Below are 17,607 nucleotides of genomic sequence, written 5' to 3'. Positions count from 1 at the left end.
GCCACACAGGATTCTGTGGGGGAAAGTATGCTGGAATTAGATTTCATTTATTCAGGCACTGAATTTGGTGTCCCTTGTCTATAGGTGACACTGAGGTATGGACCTATATAATACCATCTACAATGTCTCCAGTACACAGTACCATATGGGGCATTTCAAACTATCAGTGCCCTTTATAAAGCCATCATGCCAAGTCAGAACCTTAGGTAACCAGCAAGAAGGAAGGATGTACATGACACTAAAATTGGTCAGGACTGAGTTTTAAGTCCTGACCCCAACATTATCAATGCAATTTAGAAACAATTAGGTTCCCTGGGTCTCAGTTTCTCCTGTGTAGACAAATTCATAAGTACATATAGTGAATGGCTTACATGGAGCCAATGATAGAGCTTAGGAAAAGTTCTTCACATGTAGTAACTACTACGGCCTATTACATTTTTCCTTCCAGAAGAACTGCCTGCTAGTCATGTCCTTCTAATTTCCCACATACACTAGGACCTTGAATGGCACACAATTTGATTTGAGGGAGAGAGCAGAATCCATATTCTTGATACCAGTTTGAGAAAGAAATACATGCTGAAAGTTAGCTCACTTTAGGAATCTGGAAACAAGCAAAAAACAAGCAAGAGAACAAACAACAAAATACTTTCCTGTGAATCCTAACAATTAGCAAGGCCAGCCCAAGCCACTTCACTTCCTCCATCTAAGTCTGCAAGAAATGGGATGCAGATGTGTGTATGCTACTATCCACCAAAAGGGACACATCACTCACCTGGCTCCCTTCACAGTTTGGAGATGTTTCCAATCAAGATTGAAGCTGAGAAATGTGCCTTATAGGTTGACATGACTATGTATTCACCTTCCTTGACACAGGTCACCACATGCTGGGCAGGTACATGGTGTGGACTGCTGTACCTCTTCCTAGTACAATACTAGTAAGGCAGAGGTGTCCATGAAGATATCCCTAAAGATCGCCTGGTGCTTCAGAGAGGGAGTACTCCTATCTCCAGAGCAGGGAAAACTCCATCCTACTATGTAATTCCCAATAGACATCGCAAACAGGAAGTTGCCTGCAGTCCATATTTAACTCCCATCTGCCCTGATCTCTGATTCTAGATTTCTGAGGCTTGAGCTCCTAGACTGTTGGAGGTCCCTTATCATAGGCTATGTATGTAGCTCAATGCAATCTTCCCACCCAGTGTAAGAAAGAAGGAATTTACCAGCATGAAAATGAAATGCTACATGCCTTCATTTTAACCCAAAGTTTAATTTTATATTAAGAAAAATATTTCCCTTTTGCTATTGGACAGATAATCATTTTTGTAGAATACAGTGCATCTTCCAATAAAAATGGAAAACATCAGCAATGATGCAGGGATTCCCTCTCTAGCCTCACTGTGGGTATCTCATACCAAAACCAAAAGAAATATATGGCGTTCTCAGCCATGAACTGACTGATGACTTCTGGTTTTTTTTTAAAGTTAGATATTAGCTGAGGCTAATGCCACTGAACTCCAAAGCAGCACATGTCCAAGACAGACAGTGGATGTACTGTACTGGGGTGTGACTGATGGACATATCCAAGGGAGACAATGAACGTACTATACTGGGGTATGACTAATGGAGAAACTGAGGCTCAGCACAGTTAAGTAATCAAGTTCACATTTAAGATGGTTTGACTTGGAAACCCTATTGTTTGCACAAAATGATGTCTTTACAGGGCTATTTGTGACTGTCAGAGTATACCACTAGACAAAAGAGTTTTCAAGACCCATTCTCCACTTCCTCTTCTTCTGTAGGGCACATTCCCTACACCAAGGTGTCAGTTGTTTTTGCTGTGAAGCTAAAAACTTCCCCATGGTACTGAGTGTAACTGAGTTAAAACATCCCAATAAAGGTAAGAAATAAGTCAGCACACTTCCTTCATCGCCCTTTCCTTTCTACAGTCCTTGTTTGGTCTAAAAAGGTCCATCTCCTTTTAATAAGCAATTTCATCTCCAAATATTCCTCTAATGGCAGCCAATACCACTAAGTACCTGTTCAGGAGCCCGTGCATCCGGCCATCCTCTTATTACTATACTCATTGTCAGTGGAGTCTTAGAAGAAAATTTGTTACCACCTGGTCAGCCCTACACCATGACGTGGAAGCTGGGCAAAGGTGACAAAAAGCTGGAGAAAGGTGACAGAAGACCGGATCCTACCTCAAAGGCAAACTTCATTCTAGGGGAAGATTCCTTCCTTGGAGCCTGTGGCTTGGGGGCTAGTCAGACTAGTGTGAACAAGCAAAGGAAGATCTGGGGCTCTATGTCTATTTCCAGAGGGGAGAAGACATGGTGAAGCATAGCAGGCAGGGCACTGAATGTTAACTCACTCTCCTGCCGTTCCCAGTTCCATTCTGTAGTGAGTGCTGAGGGTGTAGGGTTCGGATCCCCAGGGGGTACATGGCAATTTAAAAGTTCTTTGGCATGCCAGGGAGGCCAACCAGAAATATTTAAATGGGGTCAGATCTGTGCTCTATAATCATACTGGCCACAGGCTACTCCCTCGATCTCCTCTCAGCCTGTTGGTCTCTGGAAGTACAGAAAGTGTTCAGGACTAGTCTCCCCAAATAGGTTCCTAGGAAAGAGGAGAGCCAGTAGCACTCGCTGATAGGTCAGGCTAGCAGCCAATAGGGTGAGGCTTTCATTGGCAGAGGTTGTTTCACTTTAAATTCAATTTTACAGAAGATGCTAATGAAGAAGTGGGGTACAATCAGAGTTCTTCTCAAAATTGTTTATTCTACGAGATGTCCCTTGAAGCTCTGTGAAAGAGACTACTTGCCCAGGGGCTACTGGGCACATCTGGAATTAGATTTGGAAAACCTGATTTATAACTCAAATCCCAGTCACATACTTGTTCTGTAAAACAGCGAATTACTCATTATGGGGTTCTCTGAGAACAAGCTTAATCCCTTTAGCTTTGCTGGGGAGTTTTTCTACTTAAGAAAAGTGACTTTGGAGAAGAGTGAATTCACTCACTCTTTCAACAGTATTTTTCACACGTAAGCATTTGGAAAGGCAGGTTGTACCCAATGCAGCATTTACAAATATGGGCATGAGGGCATGCCCTAGCCTTGGGATTGGAGTGTGCCTTAACAATGATATACCCTCTTTCAGAAGAATATCTGTAGCAAACAGGAAGCAAATTCCATATCTTGTTCACTTGTGTACATATTACTGAAACCAACCTCTCATAGTGAGTTGAAACTTATAAGCAGACTACTGTTTGTTAATCCTTCCTCTGCTGCTGTTGCCTTGGATGCTCAGGGTATGTCTCTCCTGATATCCTGTTAGGTCTTGTAGGAACAGTTACATACCTACTGCAAGTTCATACTAGCTCACTTCCTTGTTTCCTGGGTCCCCTGAGGCCAGATTCCTTGGACACTGCAGCTGAGACAGCAAATGCCACCTGGGTGTGAGGGTACCACAGCATGGGCTTCCTGGCAACCAGATCAGCATCTCTTGATTGTTATTTTTTTAGGAAATTCTGATGGTGACTGGGCAGTGTCGACGCTTAAGTCACCAAAAGGTACCGTATTACTTTTGCTCCCTCTTTGTCCAGGTGTTGTCAAACTCAACATTAAATAATGAAGGGACACAGAGTCCCAGTGTTTATATGTGACCTGGTTATGTGTGTGTCTCCTCTAATTGGTACCTATAAGTCTGTGTAATCTCTAGTGCAGAGGTGTGTCTTGTAGCGTGTGTGCTCACATATGCATGCACTTGGGTGTGGTGTCCGTGCTCAGGGCAGTTGTGGGACAATGTGCTATTTCTTTGTTCACTTCCCATTACTTGTCATTTTAAGGAAATTCCTCTATTAGATACATCTCAAGAAAGTCAGTTTCATCAAAGAGAACTACAAAAGCGACAGAAGTAAAACACAAGATAAATTAATTCCTGAAGTATTGCTGCTGGTACATGGGGAAAAACACAGTCAAGTTGTTGACCATAAGTCTGGGGAATTGGACTTTGAAGGAACAAATTTGTTTTCAACTTTCCCAGCAGAGTGGGCAGCAGGACTGAGGAACTTTTTGAGTTGAGTCTTTGAATTAACTAGTTGGGTGACTAGGTCAAGTGGTGGTTATAATTGAAGTATTAATTCCATACTATGTGCCAGAGTTCTGGCCCTTCACATTTATTGTGTTACTTAATTTTCCCAGAACTTGGCTGAGTATTGTCATACCTGCTCAGAACTAGGTCATGGATGTCCAAGTAAGGGAGAGTCACACTAAAGGAATTCGGCCACTAAAGGTGGTACTGTAAGTTGAGAGTATGTCTGTCTGATGCTAATGGATAAGTTGTTCCTCAGAGGGTTGGAGGGTAGGAACATCTATTTTCAGAACCAACCATGAGTATTGCTTTCATTATTCTTCATTCACTATACACCGCTGGATCCTACATCTACCCAAAGAGGTAGAGGTAGAACTCTTTACTGACTGTGAACAGAGGATGAGCAGGAGACAGACAATACAAACTTTAGACAAGGTACCTGTGTGTCATTTTTGCCTTCTTAAAAGGTCATTCTGACTTCTCAATGGGAACTAAACTCAATGGGAAAGTTGGACTGGGGTTGGGGACACCAGCTAGGATGCTCTTGCACACAGATGGTGTTCAAATGGCATAGGTATAGGATAGAGAGAAGAAAGTGGAGTGGAGGGATAACTGGAAGCTGCAGGCTATATAAGCAAGTGGGCATGGCAGGTAAGGACCACTAAGCAAATGGTTTTTGTATTAGAAGAAGGTGAGCACCCTGCTGCTCAAGGAGCTTTGGATTTACTAGATCTTGGGTGGAGCTCCAGGCATTGAGTTGTCCATAACTTCTGGAGTGCTGCACTGCTGACCTGGGCACTTAACATTACTACTGCTGGGCAGACATCTTGCTGGGAGACAAACACCCTCAAATGAGAACATGGGACATCTTCCTAAGACTTAAGGAAGAAATGCAGAAGAAATTTGACAAAGGCTCCAGAGCTCAAAATCAATTTGGTTTGAAATCTGGGGGCACAAAAGTTCCACCCTGGGGAAGAGGCACGTGTTTAATGAGAGTCCCCTGACTACCAAGCTGTTGACTTGAGAGAGGCAGATTTGGGTTCCTGCATTGGATAATAATTGTTCACATGTCAAATCCCATATTAAGAAATGCAAACAATTTGGAACACGCAGACCTACTAAATTGAGATGCATACTGCCCCCCTTCTGCCTGTGAAAAACAAAGCTATTAGGGTTCTATGACAGCCCTGGGGATGCAGGCTGCATCCTGGCCTTTATCAGTCTGCTGTGGTCTGATGTCTTTAGACAGTATTTCAGATCATGTCAAAGGTTTGAAAGCTGTTTCCTGTTCAAATGGATCCCCCAGCTGCTGTGCTTAGTGTACCTGTGCTTATTTCACCTTATATGGGAGGAGAAAAGAGGGCCAGGCCAACTTCCTTTGGGGTCACTGGTCTTTTTCAAATGTCACCTGTTCACTGTATAGACAAAGCATGAAAACAAGACTGAGGTTTGCAAGTCATGCCCTTCTTATAGGAAGAGACAAGCTGGGTTGGGCCTAGACTCAGCCAGCCACACAGGAGTCCTAGTCCTGCCCTTGCTCTGCTGGTCTTGGTGCCTTCAGCCAATCATTCAGTTTCTCGGTCTGTATTTTCTCCCATCTAAGTACTAACCTGACTTGACCCTGCTTAGCTTCTGAAGAGACTTGGTCAGGCATATTCAAAGTAGCAAACTCCAAGTCCTGCTTTCCTGACCTGCAAAATGGAGATAACCACACCAGATACTTCCTAGATGGCTGCAAAAATGGAATAATGGTTTAAACAGATGTCATATTCCCTGGCATATAGAGAGTGGTAAATGCCTGCAGGGGAAGAAAGGCCCGGGGTTCTGAAGAGTTCCATGCCAATGCAAAGTTGTTAAACTTTGGTTAACTCATTTTCCTGACACCCTTGACATCAGATCTTTTATTTTATGGTAGATCAGCTGGCATCTTAACAGCTGGTTGCTCCAATACTGTTGGGGGGCCCACTTTTAGAACCTCGGGAGAACTTTGTCAAGATGGTAGGGGCTTGGTCTCTCCCAGAGAGTTTGGATAAGAAATTGTAACTATGATAGCAAAATTCCCATAGATGCCTGCTTCTTCCTGCCATCTGTATTGGTTTTGATTCACCTTGGGAGAGAATCATGTCTGCTAGGTCAGGGAATGGCATGAAGAAGTGACAGACATCACATTCATCTTTCAGCACCTAGTGTTCTCCATGGACATCACCTGTAGTGGTCACTGATGTTGATCCACTGTACTCAACCCTGGGAATCCCTGCCTGTTTGTGGGAAAACCACAAAAGGAAGAAAATGCTTCAAAGCCACAATCAAATTGAAGCCAGCTTTCGGGAAAACGTTCTTCTAAATAAGTATGGATCTTCTGAAGCTACACTGGAATACATAATTTGAAGGACACTTCCAGAATGCTGCTGTTTTGACTGGAGTTAGCCTTTGTGTTCCTACTCAAACTGCTGGCATACTCTGTGCTCCTGTTTCTACCATTGCAGAGATAGAGGCAATCAGAGTGTCCACTCCCCATGGGGTTTTCGGGAGTAACTCTATGAGGCTGTGCAAATAAATGTCTTAGCACAGGTCTAGAGTATACATAGAAGAGGCCACTGGTCCAAGGGTCTCTATTCAACTCTTCAGAGATTATTCTTAGTAATGGTGAAAGAGACTTTCAGAGGCAAGTGCACAGGTAAAGACACTGGGACCCCATCCCTATCCCCCTGGAGATAACCTGGGGTTCCCTCAGGCTACACAAGAAAATTACATCTCAACAGGATCAGGACTGAGACCACACAGGGACATAATGACTTAATCCTGAGTCACTGGAGACGTCAGTTGCAAATGGAAGTCCTGGACCCACCCACCCCTAAGAATCTGAGCCTGTAAGTGTGTAGGGAAGATTCCCAGCATATTCTTTGTTTAATGTACCTTCTGCATACTCTTACTTTATTCCACTCTGTCTAATACCAAACCCTAAATTCAAACACAGATACATAATCGGTACCTCACAGCACCAATTTTCACCTGCCATCATTTTTCCCAAGATGCATTTCCCCTCATTATTCAACAACGTTTACTATATATCCTCAGAAATGCAACTATTACCACAGTCAATTTTAGATCATTTTCATTAGCTGAACAAAACCAAACAGCCCCCTGAGTTGTGTCTCTCCACGCCCCATCCCTAGGCAACCAACACATGCCTGGTTTATTATTTTTTTATGTTTGCTGAAAACTAGTTAAAGCCACGTCACAGCTGAAAGAACATGGGTGGGGGTGAATCTTCCATATCATTTTTCTGCTCTGCAGCTCATGGAAGAGTAACTTGACAACCAAAGATGCCCAGTGTCTCTGGGGTCTTAATTCATTTCTCTACCTCACAGAAAGAGCAATGATGCCTTGTCTGTCTTGCTTCTTTAAGAGGCTTTAAATTTGATCAGGGAAGTGAAAGGCTAAAGTACTATCTAGCCCATAGTAGGTACTCAAACAAGTCTAATTATTTCATTCTCCTAAGAGATAGCTATGCCAGGTGTGTTCCACACCTATGATCCCAGCACTCTGGAGCCTGAGGGAGGTAGAGCACAAGTTTTGGGTTAGCCTGGTTTACATAGTGAGACAATCTCTTGATAAAAACATAGAAATGAGTAAGGGAAGGAAGGAACAAAAGGACGACAGAAGGATGAAGACAAAGGCCTCACGGTGACAGTTATTCTTCTAAAGAATGTTACAGGAGGCACAGCACAAAAGCAAATGTTTAATTTGGTTACCTCTTCATTGGAGTATACACAGCCTGCAGGCCATGCCAGTGAAATGCCCACCCAAAGGCAGCTTTAAGACATTATTTCTTGATGCTGTAGCTTTGGCTATTCCTGACTTGGCTTATTCGTTTGGTAGCAAGCAGGAGGAACAGGGGTGATGAGAGGAGAATTTTTTTAATAAGACTCAAATCCCACCCTGTCTTCCATTTTGCCTCCTTTGAAAGCACAGGGCAGCACTGGATCTTTGGTGAACCTGCCTGAGAACCCCCGGGGCCATGAGATGAGCCTGTGGAGAGAGCTCTTTGACCTTCATAAAAATGCCATCACATCAAGATTGCAATAAACAGTTTGCTATTTTAAAAGTGTGTCACTCTGCTCATAAGCCAGCCAGACCTATCCATTGCAGAACCGACTTGTGTGGTACTCACAGCTTGCAGTAGATATTCAGCATAAATGCTGTTGATAATTACGTAGTACTAAATGAAGAGATGCAAAACACTCGAGAAATTCTTGTCCTGTTTTTACAACTACTGAAACAAAACAGGACAGAGGGAAGTAAAAAAGCAGCCAGAGGTGGGCAGGTCTATCATCCACACACAAATACCACCACCAGCAGCAGCTAGGAGGATCCAATCTGGAAACTCACAGCTCCTCTTAAAAGTGAATGAAGGACAGAAAACATCTGTTATCTGTCACCACACAACACCCTGTGACAAAGGGACTCAGAACTCACAGAACTCCCTGGACTCAGCATCTGTTCAGATGAGAACTCTTTGCATCAGTGGCTTTTGTGAGGTCTGAGGTTCTTCCAATCTCTGCTGAGTTCACCCCCAAAGTGGCTGGACATTGACTCATCTAGGCCACTTTTTTTTTCCTGGAATGATGGAATGCTCAGTTCTACAAGTCTCATCTTAATGAGGGAGCTGAGACAAGCTCCAGTGATGATGGAACTAGAAAGCAAGCAAACTCAGCAAGCACTTCTTCAAACCACCATCTTGGTCCTGTCTATGAATATTGTTGGTTATGGGGATGAACTTAGAGCCCAGTGATAGAGAAAAAATGAGAACTTTTTTTTTCCCAAGTTGCTTTATTTCTCTTTTTTCTTTTTTTCTGGAGGAGTTTAATGTCAGATGGAGAAACTAATACAAGCAAGAGCAAATACTTCATAACCTCCAACTACCACAGCACCTCAAATCTTACCAATGCACTTTAGATTGTCCCAGGAAGAGGCAGTAAAGTAGAAGGTGCTGAGCACAGGTTGTAGAGCCTTTCTCTTCAGTCGCTCCAGTTTAAATGCATGTGAACATTTCACCAGTCTGGAGGTAGACCAGAAGACAAACCACATCATGGGTTTTTGAGAAGAGCTGTGTCTGTGTAGCAGCAATGCCAGACACACAGGAAGGCAGTGAACAGACACAACCCACTCTAGGCTGTATTGTGTCAGAGACTCTGGTTAGCTCTGGCTAGAGCCCAGTACATACGCCTTTGTTTGGCAGCCTTGCTGAAAATGTAAACTGCCCAGCCAGACAGCCTGAGGAAAGCAGCAAAGGGCCCAGCATTTCAGAAGACCACCAGCTACAATCAAGCAGTTCATGGTAAACTCTGGAGCTCAAGCCGGGTAGGACCTTCTCTAGCAAAAACAGTGAGATGTCCTGCCAGGGCCTTCAGAGTTAAGGCAGAAAAAGACCAGGTGCCCAAATGCTACTTTCTGCTTTTGCCTTTGTTTCTTTTCCTCTCTTAGATAGGCTTGCTGCAGGAATGATACGGTGTTCTGTGTTCCATGGTGAAAGCATCCTTAGGGCCTGGCTGAAACACAATCCCCTCTCCTTTCAAGGCCCTGAACCAAGTAAAGAACTAACTTGCCCTAGAGACATGTCTTCTTCTCTCCACCTTAGTCCTGCTAAGAAGCCCTCCTCTGCCTTTCCTGTTACTGTCTGCTGAGACTTCTGGGGAACCTGGACAGCTTCACAGTATGCATTTCAAATGACTGGAAGATGCCACGAACAACTTGAACTGCCCACCTTGCCTCTGACTTCTAATTTAGCTTGTGAAGGAGGAAGAAAAAAGGCAGAGACCCAGAAACCATATCTATAGAAATTAAAGTAAATATTGCTCTACAAATACAGTGGCCTAAATGAAAGATATGTTTCTCTGCCATATGGCCCCAAGTGGTTCACAGGGACTCAGGTTCCACTGCCCTGCAGCTTTAGCACCCTGACATGTTACTAGTATCCGCACTATCAGAGTTGGTCGGTATCATGCAGCGTGTTTCTCTGCTTTCTCCCACTATGATAAAATGCCTGAGGGGATATCTTTAAGGAAGAAAAGGTTTATTTTCATTGCAGATGTTTTGTTCATGGGCACTTGGCCCTGTTGCTTTGTCCTGGTGGGTGGAAGGCTGTCAGGGTCCCAATTCTACTTTCTAAGGTTTCCACTGTTTCTCAGTAGTGCCATCAGGGTTAGGATTTTTATTGCTTAGACAAAACACCTGAATTCATAGCTTCAGTGCATCATGGATCGGGGAGAGTGGTCAAGCTGGACACTTTACATTATGGTAGCCAAAAGGGAGGGAGGGAGGGAGGGAGGAAGGGAGGAAGAGAGGAAGGGAGGAAGGGAGGAAGGGAGGGGGAGGGAGGGAGAGAGAGAGGGAGGGAAGAGCAAAATATATATTTTCATCTCAGTGCCTCCAGATTTACTAATACAGTCTTGCCAGTTCAAGGCTCGGGGGACATGCTATGGCTTTTAGGAGATCTGTGTGGGATTCACAAAGTAAAGTTTGACTCCTTGTTGTCTTGGAAAGTGACTGCTGGGCACGAGGCACTGGGTTTGGTGTTTGAGAAACAGCAGTGAGAACAGGTAGAGATCTTATATTACCAAAGGGGAAAAATGCTAAGAAAGACAATTTTATATAGAAATATAAATTATGGGCCTAATAGGAGGATATCAGGAAATGTTTCTCTTGGGCCAGCAGGAGGACTGTTAGGAGGAAGTAGGCTTTGGTCAGAGGGCTGAAAGATGAACTTTACATAATGTAAGTAGGAGTAAGGTTAAAACGCTAGTGATACTGATTCTGTGTTCAGAAACAGAAAAGAATTTGTATATCCTGGGTAGAATGGTACCCCCGAAATCAAGTCTACTCAGGTTGTGAACACGCGTGGAAATAAGGTCTTTGTAAATGCCACCACATTAAAATAAAGGCACAGTGGATTAATGTGGGATCTAACATAATGACTGAAGCCATACAAAAAGAGATACATCTGGAAACACACACACACACACACACACACACACACACAGAGAGAGAGAGAGAGAGAGAGAGGGGGGGAGGGAGGGAGAGAGGGAGGGATGGAGGGATGGAGGAAGGGAGGGTAAAATGCCATGCAAAGCCAGAAGCTATGAGACAATGGATGCCCCAAATTCCCAGAAACCAACAGATACTAGCAAAGGCAAAGCTTTGAGAGCAGCTGTGGTTCTGCCACCATGGTAACTGCAGACTTCTGACCTCTAGAACTGAAAGAGAATATGTGTCTGTTGTCTAAAGCCAGTCGGTTTGTGGTACCCTGTTGGAGCAGCAGCCTTGGGGGAAATACATCCTGTGATGGGTTTCCATCAATACGGAATAGAGCAGTTTGCACAAAGATCAAGAGTCCAGTCATGCACACTTGGGAGGGCTCTGCATGAATGCAGACCCTGTGCTTAAATGTGATTGGAAGACTAATCACTATATTTATCCTATTATTGAACCAAAGACAGAGATAGATGGGAGCTGGGGACAACTCTGGTTGGGCATTGCTTCCCAGGTGAACCTATCTCTGAGATTCATGAATATTGCCAGGTGAAAACTAGCTGTAAGAGGCCTCCTTTGGCCCAAGGAAAGGAGGTAGGTGGGTAGCCACCCACTGAGCCCCTCAGATGTGCAGCTTGTCTGAGGAATTGGTTAGTATCTCGGCACTACTTCCCCAGATGCAGGCTTCCACCCCACCCGCACCTCTACACTGTCTGCTGCTAATTAAAAGAGAGACAGATGGAGGGAGGTGAGATTGTATTTTACCACCCTGGTTCCTTCAAGGCAATTAGGCTCATTGGAAGGAAAGCACCTTTTTCTTCCTTTCTCCCTCTTTTTCAGGTAAAGAGGAAATCAAACCAGAGAGTTCTAATGTTGCTGAATGACCACAGCATCTGTTTCTTGGTCAGGTTGTCAGCCATCTGCCTATGAGGTGTGAGGCTGATTAGGTTAATGCATTTGTTAATGAAGCTTACAAGACTGCTCAGTGAATCTGTTATTTCCCTCACTAGGTGCTTTGTGACATATTAAAACAGGACCACACATGTAGTGTGTCAGGTAAGCAGCCCCCATCTTAGTCCACAAAGAGGAGACCAGAAATACAGGAGGGGGTGCAGGCTTCATGAACACTGCATTGCCAGGTGAGGGTGCTTCACCCCGATAGCCTCCAATCACCTCTCTGTGTTTGAAAAAATCTTTGCAACATCCTTTGGAGGTGTCTGTTCTGCCCCCAGGTACTAAAGCTATGCCTGCACTTCACTTCTCTAAAACACCCCCAGAGTCCCTTGGAGGGATTTGGTCAGCCACATCAACAGGCATGGGACAGTAGATGATAGGGTATAATTTTGCTTTCTTCCCTGTACCACATAAGTGTTTCAGTTTCCCAAAGCTACCATGCTTCTTCCCATGCTGCTGTGTGTCCCTTATCATGTGCTACACAACAAATGCTCGACACAGCCACCACTTATTGGGATCATGGTCCTGAGTCTACTTCTGGTTTGACTGAATGTTCTGCATGGAACTTAGCCAGGCTGACTTTAGCTGTGTTGTCCAGGAGGATGCTCTCACTAGACAGTTGGTCACTGGAAGACTGTTGGCTACATTGAATATGAGTAGTAGGCCTGTGGGTTTCTTATCCTTTACGGATAAGAAGCTGGGCTTCACAGGGAAGGGGCTTCAAGCAGTTGCTCCCCGAAGCTGCTAAAACCTAGTTGAAATAAGCAATAAAGCAGGCCCAGTTCTAGTTGTGCAGAAATAGACTTTGTCCCCTGATAGGAAGAGCTGCAGAGGACTATGGCTAGTCTTGTGATACAGTGAAGATTTACTCATCACCTTTACATGCCAGCTTAAAGAAGATTTCTTTATGGAAGCCTGGCCTGACCACTACTCAATTTCTGTTTATTGTCTGATGGAGTAACTGGGCCCTTAATGAACATGCTAGGTAGGGTAGAGGAAAAAAGCCGTAAGGAAGCAGATTGGTTTGATGTATGCCCACTTCATGCCCAGTAGGTTGCCTGGTACAGAGTAAATATTGATAAATGTATATTTATTACAATTCTGTGCTACTACGGCCAGGCAAAAAGTAGATAAAATATATGTATTGAGCAGTTGTAATGTGCTCTAGGAACTATTGTATATAGCATATATATCACATACACTTCATTCCTTGTAAGTCTACCTGTATTTAGTGTTATCCCCATTTCAGCCTAAGGAAACAGGTACAAGGTGTTTAGTGGCATCTTTGTGGTCTGTCTGACTTCAGAGTCCACACACTTTTTTATAAAATCTACTCTACACTTCCCAAGGTGTTTCCAATATCAAGTTCACCTAGAGAACAGTTTGGGTTGGGTCAGCTACAAGGACCCTCTCATCTTCCTTGACAGCCCAAGAGTCAAATGTACCCATGCTTACTTCTCTTTATATTTTCTGAGATGGCCTTGCCTCTTCCATAAACAGTATTCCCATTTGTGAAGATGGGAACCTTTGAACCATGCTCCCATCAGATCTTGGGCTTAGTTTAATGTCTGGAGTAGGAGTACTCAAATGGCCATGGCAGACCAGGACCGGTACATAATGAAGGTAAGTGAGATTTTTCAGTAAGAGAAGACTGGGCAGGCAATAGGAAGGGGGATTTCTCCATCATACTCTTGACCAGATGTGCTCCTCTGCGCTTTATGGTATTTTGCTTATACACTCACCATTGGACATTTGTATTCCAATATTTGCTAGAGACCAAGCTTCACGTTGTTACGAAAGGGAAGACAAAACACAGACCTGGCCTTGCCATGATGGAGTTCTAGTGAGCAAGGTAAACAACAGTGAACATAGTGTGGACAGTGTCCCAGCTGTCGAGTGGGACAATGGCAAGAACCTCAAAGAAGAGTATGTTATGGAAGGATCCTCTCAAGTGGGAGAAGTGAAGGATATCAGCAGTGTTGGGAATCCATTGCCCTTTGATTTTCCCTAAAAACTACCTGTGCCACTGTGAGAGGATGCCCCTGGAGTGCTCAAACCCAGCTGTGGGTTAGGATTGATTGTGTGGATTTAAAGGGTGTCCGGACTGGCCTTTCTGAGATTCCGATTAAACACATTTAGAGATGGTTCTGGGTACCTGAATATTTGTCTCCTTGATCCCAGGCAGCTGCTTTTATTACCAGGATTGAGCTACTAGCTGTGGGTAACCTCAGTTAGGCCATTTCGTGTGTTTGAACTTGACAGTTCCCTAGCTTGTATAGCAGAACCCATGTACAGAATTCAAAATGCCCATCCTTTGTATAGAAAGATCGAGTGATGAAAGAACGAAGAACAGTGCTTACCAACCATCTGTAGCCTCCTGAGGATTCTATGGGATGTTAGCTGTTAGCAGCACAGGCAAATGAACAACAAACTGCTTGGTGAGATGAAACTTCAAAAGCGTATTTTTAATAAATGAATTGAAAATTATAAAGAACATTAGAAGTAAAAAATAAGTTACAAGATAAAATAAGAGGAAATGAAAAAGGGGAATCATCAGATTATTAGATTAGTAGGATCTAAATAAATAAATTCCCGTCTGCAGGTGAAGAGATACAGACAATGAATGGCTCCTGAGGAAGGGAGAGTCAATCTTCTCCAGGACCAGTCCCCGACTGGTTATCCATCCAGTCCCAAGTGCATGCACTATCAGCAACACTAAGAAAACTCATTGGACTGTACACACACACACACACACACACACACACACACACACACCATATTTGCAACAATATAATTGAAGAAGAGGGACTTTGAAGGGGAGAAATGGGGCATGGGGGGAGGAGTACAAATGATGTAAATACAGTATTTGAAGTGAGAAGGAGGAGGGGAGAAAGCCAGGGATCATTCGGTGAGGACAGGGTGTGGTGAGAATTGGCTCAAATCTTAACAGTTGGTAAAATGCAGAGCAGTGACAACATCTCTACCCTTTGGAGACAGCACTCTACACTGGACAATCCAGATCAGGAGTCAGTCTATCTTTTCTTAAAGGGTTGAGTAGTGGAGATTTCAGGCTCTTCAGCCACCGGTTGTCTGCCACATAACTTGATTTCACCACAGCCACTGGCAGTAGGTAAATGGGCATGCATTTGTTTTTGAGAAAATATTATTTATAACAACAGATGGTAGCTAAGTTCTTGGGGCCACAGTTTGCTACTTTCTGGTGCAGATTAAGAAAACGTGTTTTAGACTTAATCTTAATTCAAAAGATTTGAGTAAAAAGATTTTTTATCTCAGCTTTATTTATAAGAATATAACATTGGCATAGCTTAACTTTTCATCACTAAAGGGATTAACTTTGATAATTGATGAAATAATATTTAGTCATTAAGATGTTTTTTGTTAAGTTGTTGTGGCAATTTAGGGGATGTTCCATAGACTATCATAGGAGGAGTTAAAGCTGTTTTGATAATAGTGATGGCCAAGACAGAAACACTGAAAGTGCTCAGTACACATCAAATCACTTAGCTGTCCCCACAACACCATGAAATACAGTTTGTTTGTTCTGAGTACTTTTCTTATGCAAAAGTCGATGGTATAATTTAAGTAAGACAGCCAAGTTATACTGCAGGCCTGAGGCAGAACTGGAATTTGAGCACAATGCTAGTTAAAGCTTACAGCAAAACAAACAAACAAACAAACAAACAAAAAACAAAACAAAACAACAAAATATCAGTAAGCCGGGCATTGGTGGCGCATGCCTTTAATCCCAGCACTCGGGAGGCAGAGGCAGTCAGATCTCTGTGAGTTCAAGTCCAGCCTGGTCTCCAGAGCAAGTGCCAGGATAGGCTCCAAAGCTACACAGAGAAACCCTGTTTCGAAAAAACAAAACAAAACAAAACAAAAACCCAAAAACACAAACAAACAAACAAAAACTAATTACACAAACTAGGAACAATCCAGGAGATGGCTCAGTTGGTGTCATGATTTCTGTACAAGCAGGGGCACCTGAGTTTGAGACCTAGAAAAGTCAAGGTATGCTCTCATAATCCCAGTGCTGGGAAAATGGAAACAGGAGAACCCTTGAGCTTCTGTAGTTGGCCATCTGGCATTATCTGTGATCCTGCTTCAAAAAAAAACAAAAAAAACAAAAACAAACAAACAAAAAAAAACAAAATGGGGAGTAATTCAGAAAGACATCTGAAGTTGATATTTGTTCTCATGTTCCTTCCAACACATACACACAAACTCCAGAAGAGGCCAGATGAAGATACATACATCCACTGGCCAATACTGCTATTCCTTAGTGTGTATATATATATATATATGTATATATATATATATATATATATATATATATATATATATAATCAACATTTCCAGTGTTTTCTTTAGTGAGAATTATTATTTTAGTGATGAAGAAACAACACTTGAATGTTAGAAAATCCAAGGTTAGGGGAAAGAGGTGTGGAACTGCCATGGGAGAACTATTTAATTAAGTGGTCTAGATATGTTTATTTGGATGGTCTACATGTGTTTAATTGAGTGGTCTAGATGTGCTTAATTGGGTGTACCTTGAAACCTCCTGTTCCTGCTCTGAACTGTGAAAAGGGCATGGTGCCACGCTTGCCTCTGTCTTGTTCCAGGTGGAGTCCCGATTTGTCTTGTTTGGATTGTCAGCCCATTTTTGCAGTATTCTCAAACTGACCAGCCTAACTCCCTAACTATCTCTTCTCTCTTCCCTGTCTCTGCTCTTTTCTCCATCTGCCCACCTCTGTGCAGCTGACAAGATCAATGATGACTTCTACACCAAGCGAAGGCACCTGGCGGAGTTGGCTGCCAAGGGAAATCTCCCTTTGCACCCTGTCAGAGTGGAAGATGAGCCCCGGGCCTTCAGCCCGGAGCATGGGCCTACACAGCAGAATGGACAGAAGTCTCGCACCAACAAGATGCCCCCTCATCCCCTGGCCTACAACTCTACTGCCAACTTTAAGACCTGGGACCCCAGTGACCAGTCTCTTCGGCGACAGGCTTACGGCAACAAGGGCAAGCTTGGTATAGCTGAGTCAGGCTCTTGCGACCCCTTGGGGACTCGCACCCAGCATTTCCCACCCACACAGCCATACTTCATCACCAACAGCAAAACAGAAGTGACTGTCTGAGCTTTCACTTCAGGGAGTACCCTGAAGACCATATTCAACTGAGAGAGGCAAAAAATACCATCCCACCTACACCTTCCTGGTCTTGCCCAACCCCCAAGCAGACACACACACTCCGTTCTCCAGGAACCAATCACAGACCTACTCGTGATACAGAATCATGCTTTTCCTGGGCCGTGCCTAATATGCTCGAGCAGGCAGCTGAGTGAGACCGAAGCATGGACATTGAGCAATACAGCAGAGGGGAAACTTTCAGCTTCAGGCCCAAGTTGTGGGGGCTCATGTTTCTTTACCCCCCTAACTGGAAACTGAAATCCATTCTAACAAATATATATAAGTAGCACAATATAGACAAACTGCCCATGGAGTACACTCCA

At 43.6% G+C, this 17,607-nt stretch overlaps 1 protein-coding gene across 2 annotated transcripts in view; it reads left to right on the top strand.

Annotated features, from left to right (window-relative positions):
- Shisa9 (shisa family member 9) overlaps positions 1–17,233 on the top strand; it is a 296,049-nt gene extending 278,816 nt beyond the window's left edge. The window contains exons 4-5 of one of the 2 annotated variants that reach the window (XM_035447237.1): positions 3,520–3,567; positions 16,854–17,233. In XM_035447237.1, the coding sequence (XP_035303128.1) occupies positions 3,520–3,567; positions 16,854–17,233 (428 nt within the window). The remainder of the gene's footprint in view (positions 1–3,519; positions 3,568–16,853) is intronic. The other variant, XM_027424768.2, reaches the window with a different exon arrangement.
- Positions 17,234–17,607: the final 374 nt, after the last annotated feature.

This window comes from Cricetulus griseus, chromosome 7 (genome assembly GCF_003668045.3).
Source record: "Cricetulus griseus strain 17A/GY chromosome 7, alternate assembly CriGri-PICRH-1.0, whole genome shotgun sequence".
Lineage (NCBI taxonomy): Eukaryota > Metazoa > Chordata > Mammalia > Rodentia > Cricetidae > Cricetulus > Cricetulus griseus.
This window is presented reverse-complemented; position numbering and strand designations above follow the sequence as displayed.